We start from the raw sequence: 27,458 nt of genomic DNA on the forward strand, positions 1-27,458 counted from the left end.
GAATGGTCAAAGTTTTCTTTCACTCTCCTCATTAGAAAATTCTACTATGGCTGTTTCTTTACTGTCCAGGTTTTCCCAGTCCTGCATCTCAAATGCTTGTGGAGCACAAGCAGAAGTACCATCTTTTCCATCACTGAATGTCCTTTGCTGTGAAGTTGTCTCAGAATCTGTTGAAGATGGTGCATCATCAGCATTTGATGCTGTACTAGGACTGTGGAAGCTCGGTAAACTCCATCGCTGGAGGTTTCTCTCATGATCTGTTATGAGACCAGCTATGTTACTAACCTGGGGCTCATGTTTGGACTCTCCTATCACACTAGGAAGTGACTGATGCACCTCTGAACTCGAGAGGTATGGAGTCATTTCTGGGGGGAAATAGTGTTGGTTCAGAAGAGCCACATTTGCCTCAGCTATGATCCTTTGGAGCTTCTCTTCTGGCATGCTTGCGGAGCGCTCTGTTGGCGGGTCTGCTTTGTCCAGCACATCAGAATCAATCTCCTGGGCTTCAGAAATGATGACCTCAGGAACCGGCCTGGTTGTCTCAGATGAGGTGTCACTGTCACCAAACTGTGCCTCGTTCCTTGAGGTTTCTGTTATGGGTCCTAGCTCTCGGCTACCATGAAGTTTGTTACTTCTGGTGACTCCTTCATGTTTCTTCTTGAAGCTTAAGGTCGAGTGCCTCCCTCTCGTGTGCATTTCCTGCAGCCGTCTGATGTGTCCTTTTTCATCTGCTGGGAAGAACACCGAATTCTCACTCGTCTGCCGACTGTAGCGGTGGTGAGTGGGGTACGAAGGACTCTCATGGACGCTGAGAAACCTCTTGACTCTTCTCAAAACCGAATACTGTCTCTGGTGTTTCTCCTCTTCCCAAGGCCACTCTTCCCCATAGAGAAATTCAGTATCAGCCAGCCTGCCAAGTAAAGCCAGGTAGTACATGTCACTTAAATATAGGAAGCATCAATGCACATTTACCCCTCTGTCTCAGACATAGGACCCAAGACAGAGGAACCAAGGCCCTAGCGTGTCCCTAAAGAGAAGGAAGAAAAGGATGAGGGTGCCAGGAAAGAGTGTCTGTGCCTTTGAATCAGCCAGATCCCACAAAGAACTCTCCACATCCAGATGTCTCTTCTCCTAGGGACCAGGCTGGGAGGACATCCACCCAGGCATCTGGCACCATTTCATATTTGAGCTGCAGCCTTCTGAGGCATCTCCACATGGTTAGGCTTGTGCTCAGGGTGAGGGAAAGGGGAGAAAGGAACCCTACTCAGTGCTGCGGTCACTTTTCAGGAGAGTCCTTCAGGCAAAAATAGCAGCAGTGAAAAAGCTGCTGCGGGAAACAGAGGACAACAGTTTCAAAAAATGTTGAAATTACTCAGATGGCCAAATCTCACTTACTTCTGGGCCATTACAGTGTGTCGAAGGTCTCACCTGTACCTGGTACTCTTCTCCTGCACAGCCTTGGTGCTTCATGAGAACAGCTATTGCTGCACATGCCAGTGAAGTCAGTGCACATCACTGACAGTGCAGTCTGAGCAAGCCAAACTGGCCCAGTTACCTGGCCTAGGGACAACCCTAACCTGGAGGGACAGAGGAACTTCATCCAGCATTTGTGAAGATCATAGAATAGTTTATGTTGGAAGGAACCTTTAAAGGCAGCTAATCCAACCTCCCTGTGATGAGCAGGGACACCTTCAACGAGATCAGGTTGCTCATGGCCCCATCCAGCCTGGCCTTGAATGTTTACAGGAATGGGGCACCTACCACCTCTTTAGGCAACTTGTTCCAAATGTTAGCTTGAGGTGACTGGAGAAGACTTTGGGTTTGGACTCAAGTTTTATAAATCTGCTTTGGACTTGGAAGAATTTTTAGAGCTTGTTTTTGAAGTTTGCGTAAGAGCCATCCATAATTTTTAGAGCTATGAACAGAGAAACAGTTCACATGAGAAGATAATTAATAAAATGTCAACACATCAGAGCTGTTTGCATTGCACAGGAGCTATCAGGGAGCTATTTCTCCTTTTATCCTTCCTTAAGTTTTTGTGTGAAGTACTTTTTTATTAAAAAATGGTTTGCAGACTTAATGATGCTTCTTCTTTTCCCCCTAGAAATTACCTAAAAATAAATTTTATTCTATGAATTTTTCTTCTTTAGTTTTTTTACTTCCTTCTTTACTTTCCTTTATGCCACTTTATAGTTTTTTCCAGAAGGAAATAACTTCTGAAAAGGCTGTGTGTGATAAAACCGTTGTCCTTTATAGTAGAATGCATGCAAAAATGAAAAAATAAGAAGAACAAAATTGAGAAAACCACAATTTTGAGGCCAAATTAAACAAAAAATTAAAGACATTTTATTTTGATAGAGGTGGGAAATGATGGGAAAATTGTAAATATCTTGAGATAACTTTTAAAGTTAAAAAAACGTCTTCTGAAAAGTTTTTAAAAATGTTTTCAGATGAGACTACCTACTTGCCTGGTATTTTCTCAGGCATGATGGTATTTACGCTTATTGATCTGTCTGTATCACAGCATGTCACAAGTATTTAAACTAACAGCTTCTAAGCTAACTGGCCTGTCACTGATTCCTCATATAGATCCTGGCAACAGGAGGCAATCCCATATCCCTCTATTCTTTGTAACCATTGTTCTTTGTTCTCTGCAAATAAATCATCTTCATACCTTCACAAAATCTGGCCATTTCAACTTCCATGCCAGGATTATTAGTCAATGAAAAGTCATGCAACATTTAAGATGATTTGTTGTTGATCTTCACAAAAATCTGGACTGATTTCAACTGTTTTCTGCTAACTAAATGAACAAAGGAATAGCTGTTTTGCTGATTGGGGATGCATGAAGAAGCTGTAGCAAAGAAAGTGCCATTAAGATAAGTCAGTCACTGTCTTCAGATATCATCCTGTGCTCAGAGACTATCAACAAATGTGTTCAGAGACTGTCAACAAACCCTCCCTGCAAACACGCTCTATTTATTGACCACACAATTTAAGAGATGCGTGCACAACCTGGATGAACACATGGACCACTGGAGACGTACTCCCACCAACGCCAGCCGTCCACTCCCTCCTAATTCCCCATTTCCATCTTCTCTGCTGGAAGTATCGTCAGAGCCCGCATCCCTGCACTGACTGTCTGCCAGTCAATGCAGACTGTCGGGGTGGTGATCTTTCTGATGGCATTAAGGAACCCTAGTGCCACTCACCCCATTTCAATAGTCGATCCAAGAAAGGAAGGAATACAGTAATCAGCAGCTGCTTTTGTGTAGGGTGGGCGGGCAGAGGTATCATTCCAGTAAATATCTTTCTCCATCCTTGGCAAGTTCATGTGCATCTCATCCACAGCCAGAAGTGAAACCTTAAATTTTTTTTTGCATAAATCATGTCACTTTCAACATAGTGGAGTATATGAAATAGTCTACTTTATACTCCCTGGGTCAACATTTCTTTCAGAAACCCTTTGACATAAGCTGTGTATGATGGCCTGTGCATTAGGAAGAGACCCAGTATTACAAAATAAACCCCCTATATCTGCCTATACTCATGAAAGAATAGATTTAATAATAACTTGAATCTTCTGTACTGCAAAGATATTTGTGCTAGATTGAAGTCCTTCCCACACGTATAATGAGTTAGATGTGATCCTTCATGTGCTATGGAAAATCTGTGTAAAATATGACACATGTGCTCCTTGAAGTGTCCAGAGGTCAAGAATCCTTCTGATAGGCTTCATTGCCATTTTAAGACATTCCAAATCAAGTACGGGAAACCCTTCTAATAAATGTTACACAACAGGCTCTAAGGCACAGTGGCATGGGTATCCTGACATGGTGCTAAGCCAGGGAGCATTTTTGTCCATGGGAAGTCCTTTCCCATTCTTGCACATACCTGCATGGCTTACTCCGTTTGCTTTGCTTAGTTTGGTGGTTTATTTGGCCCTTGCTCCCCCTAACTCCTGGGCTCTGCTTTCCTGGAGTGGAGTCTGACAGCAGCTCAGCCAGCCCTGTGCTTGGCTCTATGCAAGGGGAGCAGCAGGTGCTGTGGGACCTCCTCATGTCTCTGAGCTCCTTGACAGCACAACAACCAGGGCTCTTTGGGAACCATGGGAAACTGGAATAAAACTGTACTCTTGTCATCTCACAGGCCCTGTGACTGGGGACACTGGCTCCTGACCACAGATACTGCTGTGGGTGACAGCATCCCAACATGAGTCATGCTGCTGGCCCTGCTTATTAGTTCAGGGCCCTGCTGAGTGTTTTTATTATTTTTCCTGCCTTTCTTTTTAAAGGAAGGTTCATATGCAATATTTTAATCTTGAGACATTGAGATTAGCAAAATGTGTTCTTATCTATGTGGGAAGGAATTTTGGATTTTTCAGGATTGACCTACATTACGTGTTTTTCCAGGCATAGAGTGGTTTTATAATTTAAGGTCAGCTGTTTGCATGTTTAGTCAGGCATTGTAAATGCCAAATACCAAAATCAAGATGAATTAGCCTGTGAAAATAAACTCTGTGGATCACAGCCACAGGTGATCCTTCAGGGAAAAAATATATTTTGCTAGCACTTGTTGCCCTGATTTATTCCTCAATTTAAGACATAGTATTAGATGTAATGATAACCTGTGGTAGAGTAAAGCTAGAAGTAGAAATAAGAAAAGCAACCTGTAAATTTCTATCGATGCACCAGTTAGTTTCAAAATCATCATCATCTTCTCCAAATGGATTAATGAGTTGTTCAGCGACCTGGAAAGAAAACGAGACAGTGAAGAGAGGTTGGCATGCCATGTCAGGACTACTGCTGCAGAGAAAGTAGGATTGGATTTTTCTCTCTCTCCCTGCCTGTCACTTGCAATCATAGCTTGAGCTCCTGTGTGATTGTTCTGCCAGCCTAGCAAAGGAACAGCTTGCTTTCACTATAGATTCATATCTCTGTGCCTCGCTGGTGCTGCCAATCACAATTGTCAGTGCTGGCCTACTGGGAACTGAGACATGTCTGGGCCAAGATAATTGTCACATCCAATAGCCATTACCTTTCCTTACTGTTGTCTTTGGCTCATTTAAATGAATGGTTTAGCAGCTAGAGGCTCTGTTGTCTGCAATAGTCCACCAGCCCATGGGGTCATGCCTTGCAGCTGGAGTCTGCTGGAGGGAGTAGAGCTCATCTCTCCACCTCAGCCCTCAGCCTCTACTTCTTTATCAGCATTAATCCCAATGGACACCTTCCCAGGCCTTTGAGGAAAAGCAGCGTACAAAAAAACTTGACTCAAGTCAACTCTGCATCATGCTAGCCAAATCCCAGAGATAGAACCTGTCTTTAATTCAGCCTGTTGGCTTGGGTTTGTGTACCTGAAGTGGTTAAACTGCAGGGCAGAAGCTCATCCTGTGGAGGAAACAATCAAACAGTGAGCTCAGGCACATTTGTGTACCTTAGTCTGGGAACTAGTCTGGAAAGGAACCCTCTCTGGCTCCCCATATCCAGTGAAAAAACCCACAGAGACTGCCCCCTACCCCTGTGATCGGCCCTGTGATCACTAAAGTATGGAGAGTAAGCACATAGCTGCTGATGGAGGGAAAAAAAAAGATTAAATAGAAAAAAAAAATAGGAAATTCAGACTGCTTCTCTATTTCCTATTTTCTTCATACACTGACATGAAATGTCCTCTCCCCTCCATTCCTTTCTCCTTCTGTTTATCTTTTTAAGCCCTGTTTTTGAAGCTGATCATATTTTTGATAACTCATCCAAGCCTTCCTTGTGATCACCAGGTCCATGCACAGGAGCAGCAGTCAGGTCCTTGGTTTAATATGGATATGTGTAAAGCAGCTGTATGATTAAACACTCCTGTTCATTAACCTCACTATGGGCTGCTATGATCTAAATAACTTATAGCTGTAAGGCAGCTGCTCCCTGCACATTTCTGCTGTGTGCCACTAGGCTGTACCTGTGGAAAAGCCCTTGCTGACTCTCTGAGGCCACCACCTCCCAGGCCAGCACTGGCACACAACAAAAGAACTGCTGAGTAGATCAACACTACAAAAACACCTGTAAGGTGGGAGCAATGAAAGGAAACAGGGGTCACCTCTGCTCACACTCATTCACATGGCACTAAATTCTGGATTCAGCCATGAAAGTGCTGCAAAAGGGAGGAACCAGAACACAGTCTGTGTTCTGGCTCTCTAGGGAAGACATGGATCAGCTTTGTGTAAGCCATCACGCAAAAGTCCACCATAAAACCTATCACATGAGCTTAAAAAAGTGAGGATTGCAACAGAGCAAATAGTGGTGGTGGCTTTTTTTTGGCTAACCTGGTCCTGGCATGTGAGACACGACTTTATTCTCCAGAAAGGAATGTAGTGAAGGACAACTAAACTCTGTATTTGGACAGTTCATCTGTCCCTGTAAAGAAAATGGGGATTTAGGAGTGTCTCATGTAATGGAAAACTTTGGCCCTTTATTATAGGTATAACAGACCAGGCTTGAGGCCAAGGAATGAGCTCAGTTTGCCCATTATTTCTGAGGAATTGCCAAGTTACTGGAAGTCAATACCTCAGGGCCCTTTTTGCTGCCTGGCAGCCAAAGTCCAAGACTTTCAGCAGGAAACTGGCTGTAACCTTCAAGACAAAAATATCCTGACTCGGGGCACTGAAGGTGCCTCAGGCTGGACAAACCCCCAGCCTGAGGAAACTCTGCTGATATTTAATTAACTTTCAAAAACTTCTTCTCCTCTCTTTCATCTCCTTATGCAGAATATTTTTCAGTTACAATGGCATCTCATACCTGCCACATCCAGGAGTTGGCTGGAAGCTCTGAGCCTAACTGTTGGAGGAGATGCTATAAACATCCTTGGGTGCTGAAGAAGGAAAACCCATTTCCCCTCAGGGGCACTAGCAGGGCAGTCAGGAGGGACAGCTTACAGTCTTTAACCCTCTAGTATAATGGGAAGACGCTGCCTACAGGTAAAGCCTCACTTTTCTCCAGAAGTTGTCACCTTCACTGTACCAGCCTCCCTTCCTCTCTCTCCCGCTCCCATCCAGGCTGGTCCCTATGCAGCAAAAATCCTTTTCCCCCTCATTTCCTAGGGCACAACCTAGAGGAGCTTGTCCTGCACACACTTTACTTTGTCTCACAATCTGCCAGCTCGGTGTGCTGCCTTCTCTACTCTGCCCTTCAGAGTTGGCTGTGGGAAGGCGTGTCTACAGCCAGCTATGCTCAAGGTATATTCTAAGAGAAGAGTTATCTCTGTGTTTCCATCCATGATGAATAAACACAAAAGGAAATCTAATGTACATGGACCCCAATGAAACTTTTTTCCAGCAAGTCTGTTTCAGAGGAGAGAACCACCTTGAAGTATGTGGCTTAATTACTCAACTATCAGATTGATTGTGAAATGTTAGCTGGCGGTCACCAAGAGGCTGATGGGCAGCATCCAATTCCTCTACAACTGTTCTTCTTAATGAACATTTTTATGCCATGGGCTTCTAGCCAATATTGTCTGTCACTCTTTCATAGCCCTCTGGAACTGGGGACCTTTAAGGATGAGGTTAACAGCAGATACTTCCAGCTTTGATCATAAGGAAGTATCATTCAGTCCCTTTCAGCTGATGCCAGGTCTTCAGCCATAGTTCCCCACTGCAGAATGGAGTGGGAGAAAGGGTCTTTTTAATCTGTTTTCTGTCACTTTTTAGTTCAAGTCCTTAGACCTTGTGGGAGTAAGGCTCCCTTAGGGAGTTGTGGCAGCATTGGTGCTACTAAAATGGGCCCTTTCAAACTCACCACCATTTCTTACCATACGGTCTGTCAGCTGCAATTAAAAATGCATTGCATGATATTTCCATATGACCACGGAACACTTCAGGCTGAATTCACCTCTGGTGTAACTTCAGTATTCATTGGAGATTTTACACGTGCGTCACAGATCTGGCACCTTGACCTGCCCCCCAGGGAGGCTTCCCCCATCACCTGCCCAGAAAGCCAGCTTACCTTGAGCCATCCTGCATAGAAGAAGAACTGCAGCAGGGTGAAGATTGGAATGTAAATATCTAAGTCATGTCCCTGGTACCCTTGGTCAGTATCCAAAAATTGACGCCCTATCAGGCAGGCAAAGAAAAAGGTATAGACTGCGAGAGTAACAACCTGCAAGGAACAGAACTTCATTGAAATAATGAACCAATACAATCTTGTGCATAAGGCAACCCATACCCAAAGGCCTTTGTCTGCCTTTTGCCATATAATTTATAAATCTGTAGGAGGCATTGCCAATACAGAGGCCACAGGAATAATTATGGTCAGGAAGAACACTCAAGAAACAGAAAAACATTTCAGTGCTTCCCTCCCCTCTTCCAAATTATGCAAGATCTTCAGAACATCTCTGCATTAAATAGTTAGCCAGGCGTCCATGATCCTGTGCAAGTGAACCAGTGCTCAGTATCTCAGAGACTCAGGTTGGGACTATGAATGTTTTATACCATGAATGTTTGGTATCAATCCCCCTTTTATGGAAATTGTGTTATGAACTTTCTACAGGATAATAGCTCAGTACCTGGGTATAGACCAGTGGAATTCCAACCCAGTCATAACCAAACAAAAGGCTACACCAAGATCGGTACTTATTCATCTCCTAAAAGGGAAAAAAAAACCAAATCAAAAAACTAACCAGTAAGAAACCACAACAAAATAAAATTGCATGGGATACAATTCTGAATTGTAAATATTTTGTTGCAGTTCATTTTTGCACTTATAAAAGGACAGGGAGAAAAGAAAGTATAGTACATACAAATTGATACTATAAACTGCACCTAGCACCCCATTTGAATATTGACTTTGTTTATGGAGTTGGAGTGCTTAGTATACTTTGTATTTCTTCACAATTCATCTTCTGCTTCTATTTTATTCACAGTGTAGTGAATAAAATACATGAAAGAGAATATATTGCATCATAAAAAGGATATTTTACCACTTAATGAAATATTTAGGGAGATTATCTTCTCTGAAGCTGATAATAAAAGCTTCAAAATGCCAAATTATTATAATTTCTCATATTTTTAGCAATGGGACAAGTATGAATTTAGAGTGATGTTACAATAATTTTCTACTCATCAATTTCTTGCTTCTTGCAATACCTTCTTAGTCATATTAAAAAGAATCCCAGTGAATGCTGCTGTGTGTTTAAGTGTGCATTGATACACAAAGAAAAGCAGGATAAATCCCGAGTAAGGTCATTTAGATGACACAGGAGATCTGTACATACTAAATAAAACCAATTATGTAAGTGAAAAGCACCATAGCAATTTCCAATTAGTTTTTTGTAGATTTCCTTTTTCCACTTACATTCATCAGTGTCTGCAGATCCACACTGTCTCGAATTCTTCCCTCCTTTCGTGCCTTTGATGCCAGATTTCCAAACCAGACAAATGGGACCCAGTACTTCAGGTGGGGAGACTTAAGATCATCAAAAAGTTTTCTTTCATATTTTGTCATAAAACCTATTTCCCAAAAAAACAAAACAACCTTCATTTATTCCATGCTTTCAGTACTACTGATTCTATACATTTGGAATATGTTTTTTATCTGTTTGTGTATTATTTGCAAAGAACTCTGTTAAACACAACTTATAATTCTAACTAGTAACCTCCTCTTGGAAAAAAAATCCAGGACAGATCTTGCTTGAAAGTTCTTTTTGCATTAATTACCTATGCTAAATTCCTCTTTACCAATATAGGCAATAATTTGCTATTACTGTGTTTTTATATCTAACTGCTGACAGATGGCAGATTCATAGAATACTAAGAATTGTACAAATTACTCTCTAGTTTCATATTCTGCTTTCAGAAAAATAAGGAACTGGACATATCAGTAAATAAATATTTTTCATCAATGATGGCTTTCAGAAGCATTTTGACATATCATAAGGGCAGTTACATGACCTTCTGATTCTGATAATTTTTTGTTATATCTGCAAAGCAGTGAGCAAGCAACAGAGGATACAAGTGCATGCATGAAACAAAGCCCAACAGAGTGTGTGCCTTCTGCCAGTGAAATACTTCCTTGACAGATTGTTTGATGTTTTCTTTGGGGTTATGAAGGCATGCAAAGAGATGAAGAAGGAATCATGCACAGAAATCCCGCTGCTAAGGGGACACTGGGCCAGGTGACGTGCTGTGGGGCTGCAAGCTGAAGATGCTCTCTCCCTGGCAATTTTCCTTACTGGGGAGCAGGGAAGGTATTAGGTTTCCTGAAGAGTTCTCCTGCCTTGTGAAGCCCTGCTTCCCCCTGCTGCAAGCAAGTCCAAGGTCATATAATGAGGGAGCCAGGGCTGTGTGTGACGAATCCTGCACCAGAGCCAATCTCTGCCTGGGACTGGCAAGGGAGCAGCTGGCTTTTGGAGCAACACCTCTACCCCTCTGGGGAAGAAAGCTCTGCTCTGCTGTCCTCCTTCCACCCAGGCTTTGACAAAAACAACCTCAGAAAATTCACATTTTCCTTTGTCCAAATCCTGTATTTTCTGGTATTGGAGCAATTGTCATGTTTGGCAGATCTTAGTTTTTGCTCAGGTAAGTGACATCTATCATGTGTTGTATTGACATCAGCTCTGAAATAAGACAAAGTTAGTAACATGACAGCCCAAAAATAGGGGGTTCAGCCAACCAATTACAAGTTTGAATGTTGAAAATTCAGTAAGGGAATAGACAATAGACTCCAATGAGTAACTAAGTATATGGCCATTATGGCTAACATTGCTAAAGACACATGACACAGCATACAAATAAATATATAGAAACTCAGTTGAGTTGCATAGAAATGTGAATTAAATTAAAGGAGATTTGCTAAACACAGTGATCTTAAATATTCTGTTGTTGAGGAAAATGTCACTATTGTACAGTTGGAACAAGCCTACACAGGAGGTAGGAAATACTGCAACTACTGAGAAGGAAGGCAAGGACAGGACAGAAAACACTGTGGAAGAAGAAATATTCAGCAGCAAGAGACAGTACTCGTGCAATACCATAGAATTTCAGAACAGAATAAGATAAAGCTTTTAAACGTTCCCTGGGCATTTTGCAGCCACTTCTCATAAACAACTTCACAGAAATAATCAGGCAACCAGACAAATTAACCTGCTAGTCATGGCTCCTGACTCCTAAAAGTCTTTCAGGCTGCCTTTAGTTTTTGTCCAGCCAGCCCTGCTTATTACAGGACAGGAAAAGATGCTTCTGTCAGGCTGAAACAGAGAGAGAAAAACAAAAAATTGAGTCTGGAGTAAACACTGGTTGCAAGTCACTTGGAGGCTCTGGAAAGACTCAGCCTGAAAGGGTCACAAAGAACAGCAAGGATCAGTTCAGCTTTCCACTGAAATTGGGCACCTTCTGTTCAGAAAGCTCAACAAAGTCTGATTTTTTAAATTATAAAGTTCAAATTGGCATTGAAGTGTTTGTGTTAATATTGATTACATATTCTCTTTGATTAATATTAATACTGCCTAGTATTCTCATTGCAGAAAATACTAATTCTGGATTGCTCTTACTGCTGGCAATACAAACAACATACAGTTCAGAATAGCTCACTGTTATTGCAGTGGTAAGGAAACACTTTATATTCCATTAAATATAAGAGAGGCTATAAAATTTCATTTATTAAAATTATGTGGTTTCTAAATATGGTCATGGTATTTTTATTTAGGAGTATTCAAAGAATTAACCAATAAACTCTATTAATGAGAATAATGGTTTTGACAAGCACTGGAAGGCCGAAGTAGTTCCAGAAAATGGGAAATATTTCTTAAACATTGTGCCAGGATCATGAAAAGGATGGTCTAAGGAATGACAAGGCACTGAATCCTTGTGAAAGTATCAGAAGAGTGACATGGAGAGCAATCAATAAACAATCAAAGGATACTAATGTGAACAGTGTCAGCCAAAGAGATATTACAGGAAAATTATTGATGAGAACACAAGCCTGGCTGGGACAAAATCACTCATGCTCTCCCATGAGTGATTCAAGGAGTATTCTGTTCTCCTGTCAAAACCCAATGGTTTGAGACAAGACTGGTTCAGGTTATTCACATTAAATATTTTTAATACTAGTGGTTAGAGAAGAAGGAACATGATCAAGTAGATAAAAGTTTCATTTTCTACTTCTGTGTTAATTAGGAAAGGGTTAATTTAGGTGCTTCCTTCCAGTAGAGGATTTGGGACTGCAGTCTTCAGCCAAACATAGATATTCATGTTGCTGAGCTCACACCTCATGTTTCTCTTCAGTGTTTCCCATCAGCTCTTTTGGGGTGCTCTCTGCTCAGCTGCTCACTCCTTACTCTGTTTTTTAACAGTTGTATTCTTGAGCATCCACCTTCCCCATAGCACCTTGCTCTGCTCAGGACAGCTGCTAGGCATTTGACACTTACAGCATGCGTGCACCAGCAGTCAGCATCATAAAGGAGTGAATCCACATGGACCTACTGTCTACAGTTCCACAGAGAGTGTTAAAACATGAAAAAGAGTCAGAAGGAAGGTCCAGCACTCAAGACTGTAGCCTATAGGAAGAGCCTAGAGCTGGTGAAGTTCCTGAGTTTCATTCAAGCCTCTATGCAGTCTGTTAACGGGTAACTATTGAGGGAAAAAATATGTTTTCTTCTAATTAAAAAAAGAAGAACCCAAACCTATTACAAAATCCAGTGAATAGAAAATAGCACTGTGCAAGTTCAGATTGAGAACAAGATGTCACTCTTCAACACCAAGTTTACTGTTGTGAACATCTGGTCACCTGGGATGCAGTGTAGTCTCCAATATACCCACCTGAATTTTAAATCTGGGCTGATTACATTCCTAGAAGGTATTACAGCTCAGTCAGAAATTGCAGCATGATAAAGGATGCTGCTAGCAAGCTTTTGTGCCTTGTGTTATGGATGAGTCAGACTAGATCATTGTGGCACTGTTCTCAAATTTAAAATCTATGAATTTAAGCAGTTCATTTGCTGAAAAGAGAAGTGCGTAGCAATAGTTATGTCATGGCAGTTCACAGTTTGACAGCAAAATGCAAAATCATTCTAAGTTGTTTCAATGATGACTGTGCTGTATCAGATTTGTGCTGCCTTCCTCCCATGCAGTCTGATAAGCAATGCCACAGGGAGCTAGGGAGGGGATGATTTCAGACTATTGTCTAAGTCACTGGATGTTAACAGGAGCAAAACATACCCTGAAAAGCTCAGTACTGCATCAATAAAAACTCTGCAGCACAATATGCATTAAAACCTAGAAAAAAAAGTAATGAAATCCAGAGCTGGCTACACTGTCTGTACTTATATATGCAGCTTGTAGTAGAAGATTTTTCGCTGTTAAAAAAACCAACAATCAAAACTTGCTTTCCAGTCTACAATTTTGGTACAATGCTGTGACATTTTGTCTCTTTGGAGCAGATTGTCTTTAGCAATAGGGAGGCAGAGCTGGATTAGCTGCCTGGAAATGTTGTAATTTTCCAGTGCATAATAGAAGCAGATTGCTGGGGATAGTGACAGAAGCTTCCTTGACCTCTCACAGGCTCAGGTAAAGAGTTTTGTTGCACAGCACAAGGAAGAGAGCTTTAAAATTCAATGAATCCTACATAAATGGTTTGGGGTTTTTCTTTCAGTAAGATTGGTGCATTCTGCCTGGCATTTTTTCTTTAATATCGAAAGCCTCTCACACATATTTGAAATGTGTCTATGTATATTACACTGCATATTTTAAATTGCTACAACTTTGCTTACTAATCTCTGCCAAAGGAATAATTTTAAGAAATTCAAGACATTCAGCAGAAAACATGACTTCTATCTGGAACAGATCCCCATATCTTAGCACTGCTGTTCTATCTCTGACACTGACCATGCCAGTCAGAAGGCACAGTGCCACACCTTGCCTTTAAATACTGAGCAGTCAGTCCTTGATAGACAATCAAAGTGTTACACAATTGAACTCTCTTCACCATCATTGCACTCCCTGTGCTATTGAAAGAAACAGAAAACAAAGACTTGTTTAATACTTAGTTTAGTTATCCTTTAAACTAAGTTTAAAGTAAGTTTTTCAATACAAAGAAAAGACCCTTGGGGCTGAGTTTTTTAAGTAAGCCACAACACTTAAAATGTGCAATTTATTAAAAATGCACTGTACTTAAATAAAAATTGAGATAAAGCTGTACTTGTGAAGTGCCTGCAGAGATCAGTCTCTGATACACCAGACTAAGTTATATCCCAGACATTGGGGCAATGCCATATTACAAGTCACCATTCCTACTGCACCGTACTATATTGCAACTTTGGGTTTTTTTGTGCTTTGGAGAATGTTGTACCTGCTCCCTATGCCTGAGTGTTTGAGGCAGGCCTATTGCCTCCATGGGGTCTGAAAGCAGATTCACATAAGACTGTCAAACTCATTTGATTTCTATAGTGTTGCTGAAGACTTTAAGAACATTAAAGATGCACTCTGAAGGTTGTATCATCTAAGTCACTAACAGAAAGGTGACTGCTTTGAGGTGGGTTAGTACGAGGTACACATGGGGCCACAGGAAAGAAAAAAAATGAGGCTGGCTCCTTCCCTCCCTCTGAGAGGGAAGGAGCCCCCACCTCTGAGAGAAAGTAAAGCAATTTTGGGGAGGCAAAGCGCAGTACCTGCTCCAACCACATGGTCCATGGTGGGGAACCTTTTGTACACAGCTGTGCTGACAGAGCGAAAGATCAGCAGAGATGTTAAATTCACATAACGCATGAGAGTCCTCCTTAACAAGCGCCCATACTCATCTCTGCCCTGCACACAGCTGGAGATGAGCAACATCAGACGATCTGGCCAAGGCAAGTTCACAAACTGGTTCCACCAGCGATTCACCACCAAAGTTACATAGAAACCTGAGGGTTAGAAGGAAAAAAAAGTCCAGTGCCTATCAGGATTTCAGTGACTTTAATTTTAGTTTGCAGAGTGTTGTTCATATCACTAAGCTGCTACATTTCCCAGAATAAATGCAATAAGCATGTCAAAACCCAGGATGCAATAAATACTAATTATTTAATGGACATTGCAATGTAACAGTACATTCCAGCTGAGTATCTCATACTCGGGTGAATTTATTTCATTGGGACATCAGGTACAAGATATCAGTGTAAGTGGGCAAGGTCTAATTATATGGAAACCTTTCTTGTTAGTGAATTAAAAACATGAGCAGAAACGTTGATATGACAAGAGCAACTTGAACTTGAGAAGGCCTGTTGGAAGCAGATGACTATTGAGAACCTCTAACCTCCCACATGCCCTTCAGCTCTGAAATGCTTCCATGCACCAACATTCACAAAATGCCTGAACAGAGACATAGTTGGAGAATAATTTCACATTTAACTGGTACTTACCAAGCACAAAAGTTACTGGGATTTGTTCAGCATATTTGTCACAGTAAATTGATAATTTTTCAAAGAACCGTTTTTGGCTACCTGTAAGAAAAAATCTGCAGCAAAAATAAAATGTATCTGTCCTTCCATAATATTCTGGCACTAGCTACTAAGTGCAAACATGTATAAATAATCAGATATGTACTCTGGAGAGCAACTTTGGCTAATGCCTTCAAGCAAATTCTTAAAGGTAAAGGTCCGAACGCTTTGACAAGTATTAAAGAAGCTGGAGGAAACAACAGGATTATTCCCTGGTTTCTGTAGTTTTCTCAGGACTAATTTGAATGGCACTACTAATTGGATCAATATGTCTGGACTATCAGTTTGCTGTCCCATACAGACCAAAGATGACAGCAAGCTCTAAGTCTGCAAGTAGAGCTTAGTCTCCTTTTCCAGAGTGGTACTTAATGGAAATGCTCAGGTCTGCTTGAATTGCAAAAGGTTACCAATAGAGTTCCTCTGATTTGAAAATGTTACATTGTTGCAACAGTTTTTTTATTCCTACTCCTATGAAATTTTTCTTTTCCAAAAGATTAGAATACAACTGTATTTTGCAATCAGGAAAAATTCACCAAATGATAGCAAATGGGCCATGGCAGTAGCTTTTACCCACAGGAAAAGGTATCTGATGAAATACAACAAGCTTCAGTATAATTTTTTTTTATTTGTATAGGTGAGTATTACAGTTATTCTTTGATTTCTTATAAATGGAACATATAACAAATATTTGGTGGGTTTTGCTTACAATTGTGCAATAAACTGGAGCACATATAGAAAACCTTCTGTGGTGTATTTACCATGGTCTTTAATTGCCTGACATTTCAATAAAACTAGATTAATTTAAATAACTGTGAGACTTTTGTGTTCCTTTACATATTAATGCTATAATTGTCTTTCTTTTTTGACAGGTATAGATTACTGAACAAAAAATAGTGATTAATCAGAGAAAAACTGAAGCTCATTTTGCTTCCGATAAAACGCAGAGATCTAATTAGAGATCATGGTAAGAACTGAACCATAATTTTGATACTTCTATGTAATGCACTTCATCAATTAAAAGTTTTACTGTACTAATTGATGCATTGCATCTGTCATACGGTGTTTAATTCACACCTTGGTGGAAAAAAGCGATTCTTCTTGTAATATGCTCCTGCAAGGTGCTGGGTCACACACAGATAATAACCATGCCTGGCTTCCATGCAGTTTTACTTGGTTCTTTGCAAGCTTAAAAATCAAGTTTGCATGCCTTCCTAGCTTGAAGCAAAACTTTGCTTTTCTTGGCTTTATAACTTCACTCCAAAATGATTACCTCTCAGTGTTGTTAAATTCCCACCGGGCAACCAAAGACAGAGTTCTCCCTAGCTCCCTGTGGCAGGGAGAACAAAAGGTCTATACCTTTGATCTAAAGCAGGGAGGCACTCTCACAACTGACAGCTCAATGTCAGAACACAAAAGCTGTATAATCTAAGCTTGCCCTGAGTTTTTATTTAGTCTAACTTCAGTAGGATGGTAGCTCAATGCTAGGCTAAAAGTACAATCAGCGGAATATGATAAACAGTATTGACACTCTACATATTTCCTCTGGAATCTTAAAGCAAACATGGAAAGGTAAGCACATTGGAATATGTCCAAGGAAAAGACAATAAGTAAAGAGTAACCTCCCCCCATCATTCATCAGCCTAACTCTAGGAAGTCTGAAACTTCAGCATAACATTTAATGAGATGTGAATTGGAAAGAGTGTACCTGTATAATACACTTATCGCTGTGTAAAGAGTAGCAAAAACAATAAATTCTCTGTACAGCAATTTGTAGATGCTGCCTTTCCACCTTAGGAGTAATCTGTGAAATCCAAAGAAAGTGGCATTTGCTACTTTGCTGGAATAAGTGACTGTCATCGTCGTGGTAGGCTGGGCCTAGAAACAGTAGAAGAGAAGCAGGACACCAATAACATTTTAGACAGCGGATCCTAACCTGAATGTACCCTTGTATAGATAGATACATGGATATACATGTAAATTTAAAGATATAAAATACGTGTACACAAATACATGGTGTTTGTATTCATATATCCACAGAGAGGGAAAAATAAAAATCTTGCAGTTACAAGCTCTGCTGAGACCTGCAGATTGACCGGTGCAAGGCTGTATTTGGGCTTTATGTCAATGACCACCCAAATCCAGCAGTCGGCAATGAATGTGGCCACCTTTCTGGGTGGCAGTGGCACGGACATATTAGACCTCTGCAGTCTCAGTTTACACTCAGTTTGCTCCACTCTAGTATAAGCAAAGAATAGGAAATAGAATAGACATTTTTTTCAAAATTTTAAGCTTCTTGGTAAACAGAAGTAAAGCTAAATTCCACAAATGCATGTACATCCCCAGTCAGTATTTTTAGTTGGATGCGGTAATTATAATAATTGAAAAAACAAATGATATTTGGAGACTGCCTCTTTCATTAACAGTTACGACAGCAGCTGAAATCAGCTGGGGAATGCTGTTATTTCTCTCCTTGGCAGCTACTTACTCCTCAATACTTCAGCATTGCATGGCCATGCAAAACAAGCCCTAGGGCTGCTCAGGTAGGTAGTGTGAGACACAGTGTAATTAAAGTACAACTGAAAATACACAGGTAAATACTTTGTGCTGGGTTTGGTACTTGCTTACCCAGCGCAGGGAGATGGTGCAGGAACTTTCTTATGCTTACAAAACAAATCCTAGCTCCAAATGTGAATGAAAACAGTTTTATACAGCATGCAAGAAAGAGAGTATTTAAGACAAGCATAAAATCTTAAGAAATTTACCGTGTATCACAAATATTATTCCTGTCTATATTTTTGTGATGCCACTGTAGCAAATTTATTGGGGGGTGAGGGAGAAAAATTTGAATTTCTAGTTAACAGATGACAAATATTTTGTGCATCTTGGCTGTGCCTCTGATGCAGAGCTTAATGTAAGCCATTAAAATTCACCTGTAAATGTGCCAGTTTTTATTTTAGTCACTAAGGGAATCAGCAGGGAAAAGACACTATAAGCCTTGTATTTCTGACAGGCTGTCTCTTTTCCTCTGCAGAATGATTGCTCGATATTTGCCAGCATGGGTCTGAAGATTATTTTTTGTGTTGCTTTTTTTCTTTCTTAAAAAAAAAAAATAGGTCTTTAGATCCAAATGATACTTTTTCTTTTCCTGAGCCTTGGCACAGACCTTTAAATTTTTTGTTGTCATTTTCGTACTCCAAGAAGTTCAGTGCAAGAGCAGACTTGTCTGATTGGCATGCATGGAAATGCAGTCCTGTCTACTAAAAATCTTGTGGTCAGGGTGCAATGCTTAAGAAAATGGAAGCAAAGATGTCCATTCTCCAGCAAAAGTGGGGCTTTATGAACAATGAAAGAAATCTGTGGCTGGGCTACAGGGGAGGAATGGGGCAAAAAAAAAAGCTTAAAAATGTACTGTGTTTCCTGGAACTATTGTAGGAGCATTTAGATCTTGCCCATTGATGTGCGGAGTATGTGTTTAAGCCATGCCACCAACAAGTGTGTCTCTATCTCCCCATTAATATCCAGTTTGTAATGAGAATCTCCAGTGGGAAATCTCCAGCAGGGACTTGAATCTAGAAAAGATGTCTGATAATGGGAGGGCGTGTAGCTTGGCAAGAACCCAGACCCTCAGCACAACGCAGGGCCACAATGAGAGGATGAAGTCAGACAAATGCAGGATGAAACAAATCATAAACTGCTAACTGTGGGGGCAGCCAAATATCAGAACAGGGGACTGGATATTCACCCTCTTGTTTAGGATCTTTAAGGTGAGGGCAAATTGTAGGACAGAAGACGACCTTTGGGAAGAATTCACATAACTGAGACAGGCAGGGGCTGAGGGGTCCTGCTGGTCTTTCCTGGTATCTGGGCATCTGTTGTGGGCCACAGAGGATAAAAGATTGCTTGCAACACCCTTGGAGCTTCAGCAGCTCTACAGAAAGGCAGCCATTAGTGTCAAAAACATGACTTGGTTTCTGCATTGGACGTTCAGGAAGGATTCCTTCTCCCAGCTATCAGAAAGTGGAAAGTGCCAAAAACTAGTGAGTAGCTAAGCTGGAAAAAGTGGGTCCACCTTCTCTACAGACCTGAAGCAAATCCTGTCTTGCAAGGCCTAGTAGATTGGCTTTGGCCACAAATACAGAGCTGTAGTGATAGCAGGAATCAGGATTAAGAATATTTCCATGTGCATTAGACTGGGAGAAGATTTTTATCCACCAAATGCAATTTCTCTGCTTGTAGCGAGTATATTTCATTTAATCACATTCCAGCCATCTCTTAGCACCTTACTCAATGCCCTTGACTCTGAATAGAAATTCTTGGAAGACAGTGGATGGCCCTGCTTATTCTTTCTGCCTCTGAAATGGGGCAAAGAAAAGTGGGACTGTTACAGAAATTTTAGGCTTTGGTGCCTTGGTTTCCTTGCCTTTCCTTGCCTATTGTATGCTCTGTTTTATCCTCCTTTTAAGCAACTGCTTTCCTTTACATTTATCATTGGGTTCATATAGGGACTTCAGGATGATATAATTCAGAGTCTTAAAACATACATTAGGTCAGATTAGGTGATTACAGAACAGTTTTGACTATACAAAGCTATTAAAGACAGCTATGCGTTTGTCTGGTTAGATTTCTCCGCACAGCAAACGCAAATTTAAATCTGCATTGGTGATTTTTTTTTTTTCTCTGAGAGCAACAACGACCATTTCGGTATGGCCTCCCCTTGCAACAGGAAGTATTGGTGTAAAGCCTTGTGCTGACTCTGGCTCTTGCACAGTGGTCCCAAGCCCTTGATTCATAGGCAGCATGTTGGCAGACAGTCCTTCTTACATTACTTATGGCCACAGGAAATTAAAAAGCTAAAACTGAGATGGACAGGAAGAGCAAAGCATAACGATGCCCCCCAGCACATTCCTTCCTGAGCGCTCTTTTGGCCAGGGCTGAAGAAGGACAGAGTACATTAGATCAGATACCACAGGCACCAGTGTAATGAAAAACATTCCTAATTATCATGCTGCCCTTATATTCATCAGCAGATATAGGGCTAGGCATTTTACTGGTATGGATTTGTGAGTTTTGAGGACATGACACAAGTTCTGCCCGTTTGATGCCTGTAGAGACCTTGACTCATATCTATGATACTGTTTTTTTTTCTTTTACTCAGTGTTTATTTCCTTTCTGAAACTTTCTCAAGCACAGACTGAAATGTGAGTTGTATATTATTCCACTTTTGCGAAGATCATCAGAAGACCTTAGGCATAAACAGCTAAAAATATGTGTCCTCTCTGTTAATATTGAACCCAATTGTAAATGGGATTTTTGCCTGGCTGAGAATTTCAGGATGCATTAGGATTCAGAGAGAAACCACGATACAAAATAACAGCCATCATTGTTTCCTAACTGACCATGAAAGGCTCTTTACAGAACATATCAATAAATAGTACCTCTATGCAGACTTACCCCTTGTCATTTTTCACCGTATTTTTTAGTTTACAGCATAGAAGAGAAAGTGAGTGAGAGATATTTGAGTTAAGCCAACTAGAAAAACATATTAAGCTTACGCTATATCCACTGACCTGCTATTTTGATTCAGCAGTCCAAGCCTGAAGGCAAATCCTGGACCCTTCCTCTTTCTCAGACGTCCTTAACCAAGTCCCCTTCAGATCTGCAAAAATCACCTTGCTCTTCCCTTAACCTGAAGCAAGGGGTTGCTGCTGCTGAGCCCTAAGAGGAGTGGACTGACAAGAACAGGGGTTAAAATGTCTTTCCACTTCTGGAAGTCTGTTTTTGCCAAGTACTCTGTCCTGTCAGTTACACAGGGAACAAACGCAAGCAGCAGCAGCAGCAGCAGCTGCTGATCTTGCTCTTTTCTAGTCTATAATTATAACGCCACTTGCCATCGGAAGGACCTCTTTCATTTGAATGAAGAATCTTGCAATGGTTTTGGCTGTCACATACAGTTTTTTTGCATTTTATTTCCTCCAAAATGGGATGGACAAGAAGGGAGCATTTTGTTCCGAGACTTGTCTTGAAAAGTGATATGTCTCTAACACGGTCCTGTGAAGATACATCAATGAATAGCACTGATTAACTACATCTAAATAGGAAGACCAGAGACAACCCTACCAAACCTGAAAATGTTCCCTAGCTGCAACTTGGTCTGACCCTAGAGCACAGCATTTGCTGCATTTCTGCTTTGCTGATTTGATTTGGGAAATCAGGTCTCTGGGGCATGCTGTAGAAATCACTCATCCCTCAAAACAGGCAGAGTTGCTGCTACGAAAAGCCTCAGTGGACCAATTCACAACTGTATATTTCAGCACGTGAAAATTCTTCTGCAACTGGAGGTTTTACATAGGACTTCTTTCCCTTTTCCCCTTTGTAAAATGAGATGAACTCTGTCTTTTATGACCTATGGCATTAAGAGTGAGCTGTAGAAGGTGATAGACTGTGAAAGCCCAGGAGATATCATATAATGTTGTCATAAACTTCAGCAGAGAATGAAATAATGTGACTGTAAAGTAAATTTTAAAAAATGCAGGGGAAGAGAATAAGCAAGATTTATAGATTTAATTCATTTTATGATGAAAGATTTTCCCACCTGCCTTAGTTGCATTAAGCTATTTGAGGCCTTTTATTTAATTAAAACTCTCCCAGAAAGAATTGAAGTTTCTGCCATTGTTTACCTTTCTTCTTGTTGTTAATGGCTGAAGACAGACACTTTGATGTCAAAGCAGGCGAGATATTAGACCGTGGCATGTGTGTGTCAGGCAGTGGCCTGTGGCGAAAGATGACAAATCATTTTAGTATTCAGTGACTTGGCATGGAGAAACATACTGCCTGATCCTATTACAGAGACTGCCCTGTGCAAGGAAAATTTTTAACAACAGGGATATTTTAAGGTCATTGGGAAAATAATTACTTAGACCTAAAGCATTTTTCTTTGCTGAGCATAATAGTTTGCTGGTCTTACTGCGTGGTAAATAATAGCACCTCTATGTGTCAGTGGGTATCAGGTGGTTTTCCTGGCGGCTCTTCAGTATTCCTGCAGATTGGAGTGGCTGAGATTGCTCTACTGGCTCTGAGCTGTTTTGCAGAGGACATGAGATTTAGAGCTCCTGTGTTTTCAGAGGCAGAAAAAAATACAGGTTTCCATCTGTGTAGCTCCATTGGGACTGGTTCTGTAGGAAGTATTCCTTTTTTTATCTCTAAGGTGTCCCTATTTCCTTGTTGGATATTTCCAAAGATAGGCAATGTTTTTACCTGTCTTCCTCAGTTTCCCTCTAGGGAAATGTAGTTTCATCTACAAAAATAGTTTTCAGAAGATCCTTTCTATATGCAGTTCTACTAATGATCACTGATGATGGTATATTTTGCATTCATTTTCTCTTGATGTGCTTTGAACACATACAAGAGACAAAAACATTTTAGCACTGTGTAACTAGACAGGTTTCTGCTAGTATCATCCATGGATGTTTAACAGGACAGCTGAGTGTAACAGATAGAAATCCATCAAATAAAAGTTGTTTGATATATTTATGCTTTCGATTTCTCTCTCCTCTTGATTTTTGAGCCCATTTATACTGGAAGATTTCTGGAAGAGACATTAATAAGTATTATGTGCTAGTGAAGCGTCAAGCAAGCACTTCAGTATCTGTAACAACATCACATAATGCCAATATCCAAAGAAATGCCATAAAAAAATAGGCTAAAATATGGTCTGAACAACATGAAAGAATTTTCTTATTGAAAGGAAGTGAATAATTTAAGTGTTGGGAAGAGAGCAGCATTAAAGAACCCACTGTCAGATTTTCTCAAATGAGAATATATTGAGTTTTGCTATACTTTTCTACTTTCTGTCACTTGCTGCTGGAATTCCTGTCTTAAATAAATCAGTAAATTACCATAAAATGTCCTCTGCCCACAGAATGACTTGCTATGCTATCTTACAGTCTCTTTCATGAGAGAAATTGCAATAATTAAAAGTTAATCTAGTGGGAGAGATACCACTGTACTTAGCATCACTCAATGTGGGTTATGGAAATATACTTTAAAGAGGCTCTTTTATCTCCTGAAGTCACATGGTAGAATACTTGAGAGGATTACAAATGAATTTGTCTGCAGGATAAAGCCTGCTGTCATGACAGATTAATTCTCTGAGTACTGTAAAACTGCAATCAAAAATACTATGCTTTGCAACTTCCTTGTAATGAAATAAACATCATTTGGTACGCAGCAGTGCTGAGTTTGCTATTAGAAATATTATTACTGTGACTCTTATCAGCCTCAACAATCCTTTTATTGGCAAAAGGCACAGACACACCATAGGACTTATCAGACAGAAGATGAGATCAACAATGCATCCAGGAATAAGGTGTCCAGAAACTGGATTCAAAAGCCAGTGCCTGGATTGACTGGGAGAGCTTTCTCATGACTTATGCCTCCAAAGTGCTCCATATCATGTTCATCTGAAACAATCTGAGTAGGTTATTTAACACATGCTAGTACAGTTTAAATGAAAGCTAAATGGTTAAAAGGCAATCACAGAAGGAGACGTACTTGATCTTGCTCTGTGAATTGGCTTTTCTGAAGTGTCAGTGTACTCTGCAATATAACCAGGGTTTTAAAACTTGCACATTATCAAATGTTAGATATTAGACAATTTCTTTACTTACCTAAAAATGCAGCTGATTGCACAGCCATTTGCATAATAATTTTTTTTTTACATGCTGATGCTGCAAAACTGTAATTTCTTTTTAATGAAGAAGTTAACAAAATTTTGTATTGTTCTGGACATTGAAGAGTACTGATAGTTGATAGTCTGTGCTTCGTAATACATCCTTAATACTTATATCTCTTGCATTTCTAAGGGAGTTAAATTAGAGAAAGACAAATATTTTCTCCCATTTAAATGTTTATTTTGCATCACAAATATTCGTATTAGAGTTAATAATGCATTGTTGTTTGCACAATAGGCATTTTTGTGCTCTTAGTCAAGATTTTTGAGGTATCACTGGAAGCCACATAAACTCATGCTCTTTATGGCTTAATGGCCTACGTTGTCAGTGAGGGCTGTTACATCTCAGAATAGCAAATGATGACCCGTGCTCCCCGCATGGAAATACAATAATAACAACAACAAAAATAATAAAAATAGTATGTAAAAATGGACAATGCACATAGCAGTACAACTAAGCCATTCTGTTTCTCCCATTTTACAAGGACAGCTTTGCTGATTTGGAGAAATTCTTCATAGGATTATATTTCAGTTTGTGTTTATGAAAATCCACTTACAAGAATGATGATCCAGATTAGTGCACTATTTAAGATAATAACACCATGCAGTGATGAGTGATGCAAAACTGTGGAGCAATTCACTCTATATAATATTGCTAGAGGTGTGATTAAACCATGTGGCAACTGATTGGAAAAAGAACAGCCTTCATTTCCTCTATTCAAATTAATGGGGACCTAAACCCAAAATTTAGAGTCATGGTACTGCCAAATGCAAATGGGACTTGTAAGGATGGAGGATTTTCTTGAGCTGTCTCTTGGGCAGAGAGATTTGTCAGAGTATCTGTTTGTATGAGAGACAAAGGGAAAGATAAGACAGAAGAGATTTCAAGAACAAGAAAGCAACTAAGAACAGAAAAGCATTTCCAGGGAAATGTGTCTAGAAAAGGTGAGTTCTTTTGTGTTACTTACTGTCTGAAAAGAATTTGGAATTGTTGTTGTTGCTGTATTTGTGAGAATAGGATTATTGGTGTTTGTGATAAAAAAGGATTACACTGAGATGGCTAACCATATTTAATTTCTTCTTGTAAAGGGAACAACTCACATGAGTTTTATCTTATTTAACTAGTTTTATTTCAAAGAACCCTAATAATACATTCTGGTGTTCAAAGCAGCAGTAGTACACACATGAAAAGGATAAAACTGAGGACTTTACTCCATCAGCCAGGTGGTCCTGTCAGTCCTGTATTAAAGTGAACTGGCTTTCCTCTCTCGCATAGTTCAAGGCCACACATGTTCCTCAGAACTTCATTTGTTCACTTTTTAGATACTGCTTAAGAGGGGAAAAGCAGAAAGAGTGTAAAAAGATCAAGTAGCATGCAGGAAGAAGAATAGCATGTTTAGTGAACCAACAGAGATAAACAACTAACCTTTTATTATGGACAGCAAGTCTGATCATTTCCACCTGAATTTCAACAAATCCTTTCATTCTCTGCTCTCTGCAACTTTTCACTTAGAAAAACTGCCTGAAGAGCACTTAAAGTCTCCTTGTTCCCCCAGACATGAGGTTAAACCAGTTTGCCAAGAGCAGATGAAATAAACCTTCTGCTTGCTGTGCCGCTGCTGAGCCAGTGCCTGGCCCAGAACATGCACAGGCATTGAATGGTGCTAGCTGGGGAATTTATCCTTCACTCTCCTCTGGGTAAATCCATGCTTTGACTATTTTAATGAGGTGACAGAAAATGTTTCCTACCACGGTGAGTGTGAGAGAACATTTCCAATCAAGGTAACAGAGATGTATATGATACTGGAGACTAGACTCCTGGGAGGCCTAGCACTTTTAAGGTCACTTTGGGAAGTGTAACAGTAATCCCTTTCTTTTGTGCAACTGAAACTGCTCTGGTTTCAATACTACTTAGGCATTTTTTACCATCTACTGAGTAAAGAACTCAGATTACTTTTCAGAAATGCCTCTCTGCTGCACTGAACTTGCAGAGCCTTGGCATCATGAGTGTGCTGAGCTCGAGAAGAGAGAAGAAGACAAGGAGAAGAAAAGGCCACTCTAAACTGGGACACATTCCTATGCCCATTGGAGTGATGCCTGTATATCAACTAGGTAACTCTAAACAGAAGGTGAATAAAATGGTACTTCTGTCACACAGGGAAATGGTTCATACCTGTAGAAACTTCTCCATAAGATCAGCTTCACCTCAGAGAACACAACTCAGCAATAACTGGCAGGCTTGACTGAAGTCTGATTTTGAATCTCTGTGTTGTTGAGCAAAAATAAAGAAAAAACAGCTCATTAAAGCCACATATTCCATTTCCACAGCAAGTTCATATGAAAGAATGAAGACTCTTGAAAAATTATTTAAAATTTATCATATGAGTATGTGTTATGGGGAAGGAGGAAGAAGTTTCATTAATTTCATTTAGAGATGGAAAAAATAAGGCACAGAGAAAGTACCAAGGTCCAAAGCAGGCTTGTGAATAAAACACAGGGTTCCTGAATTCTTCCCTAGTGCCTTTAACTGCTTTTATTTTCAGTATTTGTGGAGCTGTTTTTGGAGTCTCATCAAGTAAAAGAATTCTTGAGTTTTAACAACAGGTTTTTTTGGGCTATAAAGTTTGTTTGGATTTTTGGAAAGGTAACTTTCATGTGAAAATCTATTTTGTATTTTTATTTTCTGATTTCTGAGTTCAGGTTTGGTATCTCTGCTATCTTCCAACTAGGGATGAACACGTTGTACTATTTTTAATTGCACTCTGGATGTGTCCCTGGCTTGCTTCTAAAGATAAACGAAGCCACATGTCAGTCCTTACATAAGTTGGTAAGCCCATTTCAGTTGTTATGTTTCTTCTATTTAGTATTGCTACATTTATAAGCACCTTCAAAAAATGTAGAGGCATTATTATTTCATATTCAACAGCAGAATCTGTCTAGTTGGGCAGCTTGTTTGCAGAATCAGTCTTAGGGTCAAAGTGGGCAATTGTAATCTAATGTGCTTGAAGGGGAAATTTCTTTTTAATCCTTCTCATTTTAACAGTTAATGAAGAATTTTTATATTTTTTTTTAATTTGTACATTCCTTGGTCAGGCTGTGTTCTATGTATTCCCGTAACAGTGTTTTGTTTTTTTTTTAAATCAGTAAAGAATGGGCCATTGTTTTAATATTTGTCCGTGAGTTCTGCCAGTTGTGTATACATATATACAGTGTATAAAAGAATTTATTTGCCAAGTTTATATTTTTTAGTATTCAAGCCTTGACTTTCAATTAATGGAAACAG

At 40.0% G+C, this 27,458-nt stretch overlaps 1 protein-coding gene across 3 annotated transcripts; it reads right to left on the reverse strand.

The window, feature by feature from the left end:
* BEST3 (bestrophin 3) lies at nucleotides 1-21,154 on the reverse strand. 3 transcript variants are annotated; one of them, XM_084206458.1, is made up of 10 exons: nucleotides 21,015-21,154; nucleotides 17,153-17,322; nucleotides 15,370-15,464; nucleotides 14,641-14,874; nucleotides 9,333-9,487; nucleotides 8,545-8,622; nucleotides 7,986-8,138; nucleotides 4,670-4,750; nucleotides 3,213-3,364; nucleotides 1-910 (listed from the first exon to the last, which is right to left on the reverse strand). In XM_084206458.1, exons 2-10 carry the CDS (start codon nucleotides 17,302-17,304, stop codon nucleotides 7-9), a joined length of 2,004 nt encoding a protein of 667 aa, XP_084062584.1. In that variant the 5' UTR covers nucleotides 17,305-17,322; nucleotides 21,015-21,154; the 3' UTR covers nucleotides 1-6. The 3 variants fall into 3 exon arrangements, with proteins under 3 accessions (XP_084062584.1, XP_084062585.1, XP_084062586.1); XM_084206459.1 differs by lacking the exon at nucleotides 17,153-17,322 and having other exon boundaries at nucleotides 15,370-15,450; XM_084206460.1 differs by lacking the exon at nucleotides 3,213-3,364 and having other exon boundaries at nucleotides 810-910.
* Nucleotides 21,155-27,458: the final 6,304 nt, after the last annotated feature.

Source organism: Fringilla coelebs (assembly GCF_963513975.1).
Source record: "Fringilla coelebs genome assembly, chromosome: 5".
Lineage (NCBI taxonomy): Eukaryota > Metazoa > Chordata > Aves > Passeriformes > Fringillidae > Fringilla > Fringilla coelebs.